Genomic DNA, 3,310 nt, shown 5'->3' with positions numbered 1-3,310 from the left:
CCGGGGGGATAATTTGGGCCCTTGCGCTTCTGAGGCAGGCACTGGAACCACTGAACTAAATCCTGGGCCCTATACTTGGTTCTTACATCTGGATAAATGTCTTTCAAACTCAAATGTTTCCCTCTCCCTCTCTTTTATAGAGTGACTTTTTTATTAAATTTATTTATACACTGACTTTTTGAAGAAACTAATTGTCCTACATAATGTTACATAATCTGGATTTGTCTGATTGCTTCTTTGTGGTGTTCTTTAATTTATCCCTTTATATGCCTTGTGTCTGAATAGAAGTTGCCTCTAAAGACTTAGAATCAGATTTGATTCATTTTTAAAAGAATACATTTTGTGTGGTGTCGTGTATTTCATTATTGCACTATAGCAGGATGATATAATGTTTTCCCACTTTTAGCAATTTCACAAATCAATGAGTGGGTTGAAGTGAGGTCATTCTGATCCCTCTTTTATGCAGCATCCCAACAATTTCCACCCAATGGTTTTAGAATGCCTAGAATCTATCATTTCGTTAGAATTTGCAAAATTTCAATTTTCCTAATTGTAGTATTTTTCTGAATTTATTGGCTGAAATTATTCTATAAAAGAAATTTTCTCTACCAACTATTTGATTACCCTAAAATACAATTTTCCACAGGAATATCAGTATAAATTATTGTTTTCCTATATAGTTTCAATGAGTAGTGAGTTGAAATCTAGCAACTTCCAACAGTGATGAATTTTTAAATTTTTACTTGTTTTAAAATGCAAGGAGCTCATAAACTTTTTGTTTGTTTGTTTGTTTTTGTTTTGTTTTGAAACAGGGTCTCACTATGTAGTTGAGACTGACCTGGAACTCACTGTGTAGCCCAGGCAGGTCTAAAACTTACAATGATCATCCTGCCTCAGCCTCCCAAGTGTTGGGATAACAGGTGTGCGCCACCATGCCCAGCTTATAAGCTTTTTAATATAGCTGAGAATTGTCATAATCTGTCATTCATTTTTGATGCTTAAGTCTTTTGGGGAGCCTCTTCAAGTTCACTCCTACATCCTTTTGACACATGCCATTAGTTTTTTGTTTGTTTGTTTGTTGGGTTGTTAGTTTCTTTGTTTTTGTGTTACTGGGGATTGAACCCAGGACTTTCAAAGTGAGCTGCATCCCCAGTGCCCCCCTTCCCCCAATTTTTAACTTTGGGAATAAGGTCTTGCCAAGTCACTAAACTGGTGCAGTGGACTTGAACTTGCAGTCCTCATGCCTCAGCCTCCTAGAGTCCTGGGAGTAGGCCTGTTCCACCACATTTTCTATTCCAGACGTGGAATAAGCCATTTCCTTCAAAGAACTCTAGTTTTTTTTAGCATGAAATGGCATTCAAAGATCACAATTTGGACACTAAAGTGTTCTTTGCTACTGAGTTGAAATTCTTTTAAAATTATTTTTAGTGGTTATAGTCAGGAAATGTGTATTTGTAACAAAAAGTAATGAGTTCTTCATGATATTTCCAATTAAAATGTTAGTCTATAAAATTTTTATTTTCTTAATTTTAAATCTCTTTTCTCTCATGCTTAAAATTTAGTTCCTAACACTTACCAATAACTTACTTGATTTATTCTGCAGTGTACTTATGTCATACTTCAAGCCCAGTTGTATCTATACCTTTCATTAATACTATTTTTATGTTCTTATCAGATTAATATAGTGCTGAAATTAACACATTTACCTCCTCTGCCAAGTTATGTTCTTGATCTCTGTGAGTTTCCACTTGATTATTCATCTCAGAGATTTTATATGATGCAAGGAATCGTGATTGCAATGACAACTATAACCAAGTATACACAAGGTGCAAGATTCCTTTGTTCAGAGGAAGCATGCCCCCTTTCAAAAGGTAACTATTAAGGTGTAAACTAAAAAAATCACGCAATTTGTCTAATTCCAAATCATGTTCACAACTTAGTTACTAATCACTCAAAATGTAGAATGGAAGAATAAATTTCATATCTTACAACAGTGTTTATAAGCTTACCTTGCATAATCCTGAAGTACATTCTTCTTCCCCTTTGTACCCACTCAGCAATTTAATAAATGCTCTTATATTGCAGAAGTTTCACTTCTTTTAATACATTTTTTATGACATTTTGCTTATGGACTTTCCTTTCACTGTTATAGTCTGTCTTCAAACTTTGGCTTAACCAGTTCAGCCTTTTTACAGGGTATCTTTTCATTTTCACCCTGTTATGGCAAAGTTTCATGCGGTCATAGGTGGGGTTTTTCAGGGTTAGTTGGTCTAGAATGTGTGACACTGGTACTGATTTATGGTGCAATGCTAGGATTAAGGATGTAAGTTCTACCCTCCCTTCAGGGTAAATAAAATATAAGGGATAGAAGGAGCTGTGGTTTTGCCTCTCATCATTCACACTTACTGCATATTGCTTTGCTTTTGCCCATCATGAACTGCTTCTCTGTGATGCCTCTCTGCCATGCTACCCTTTCCTTGGAGCCAGCCAACTATAAATTGAAACCTCTGTGAACTGTGAGCCAAATAAGTCTTTCCTCCTTGAACTTTTGGTGTTAGGTATTTTGTCTCAGCAACAAGAAAAGTAACTAAGACACACCCCACCTCATTGAGTTGTCTGTGCCTCTTCTTTTCTTTCTGAGCATTCTACAAATGAATTCCACATGTGCAGAGAATGTTTCTCATTGTCACACATACAAATTATGTGTCTAAGGATTCATTGTTTAATATACCAATGCCTTAGCACAGTGTCTGGCAAGAAATAGCCATGCAATAAGTGTTAGTTGATCTACTTTGAACCCAAGTGCAAAACTGAATTAATTATTATTTGGATAGATTCATATTAAATGATTGAAAATAGGTAGGTAAGTCTGAAAGCAAATTTAACTTACCACTGCTTTCTTTCAGGATTTCAGTATATAAGAGTGCATGTTCCTGGTGCTACAGAATCTGCAACAGTAAGAAACGACTTTTTGTGTGACCTATGTTCATCTTCACTTCAAGAAGACAGAAAATTTAGAGTTCTTGGTGGTAAAATGCATTTATGTCTTCTTATGATTTTCAAAATATCCAATATTTTAATAAGAAAATTAATTCTAATAATAAATGTTTTATTCTTTGTCTGAAGATAAACAGATAGTTGAAATAATTACCACAAAAGCACTTCATGCTTTTCAAGGATATTCTAAGAATCAGGCCTTTAGGTTTCAGTCTTTTACAGTTTTCCTAAGAGGTATGTAAATTTGCTTACATTCAAAAATTGCTTACAGTATAGAATTGACTTATTTATGTATATATATATATATATATAT

The 3,310-nt window shown here is 34.5% G+C and overlaps 1 protein-coding gene across 1 annotated transcript in view; it reads left to right on the top strand.

The window, feature by feature from the left end:
- Positions 1-3,310, top strand: part of Mcmdc2 (minichromosome maintenance domain containing 2) — a 42,752-nt gene that overhangs the window by 9,737 nt on the left and 29,705 nt on the right. The window contains exons 5-7 of the mRNA XM_010611463.2: positions 1,676-1,871; positions 2,907-3,029; positions 3,127-3,231. Of these exons, the coding sequence (XP_010609765.1) occupies positions 1,676-1,871; positions 2,907-3,029; positions 3,127-3,231 (424 nt within the window). The remainder of the gene's footprint in view (positions 1-1,675; positions 1,872-2,906; positions 3,030-3,126; positions 3,232-3,310) is intronic.

The sequence above is a fragment of the Fukomys damarensis genome, unplaced genomic scaffold, assembly GCF_012274545.1.
Source record: "Fukomys damarensis isolate Sample0158 unplaced genomic scaffold, DMR_v1.0_HiC HiC_scaffold_5, whole genome shotgun sequence".
NCBI lineage: Eukaryota > Metazoa > Chordata > Mammalia > Rodentia > Bathyergidae > Fukomys > Fukomys damarensis.
This window is presented reverse-complemented; position numbering and strand designations above follow the sequence as displayed.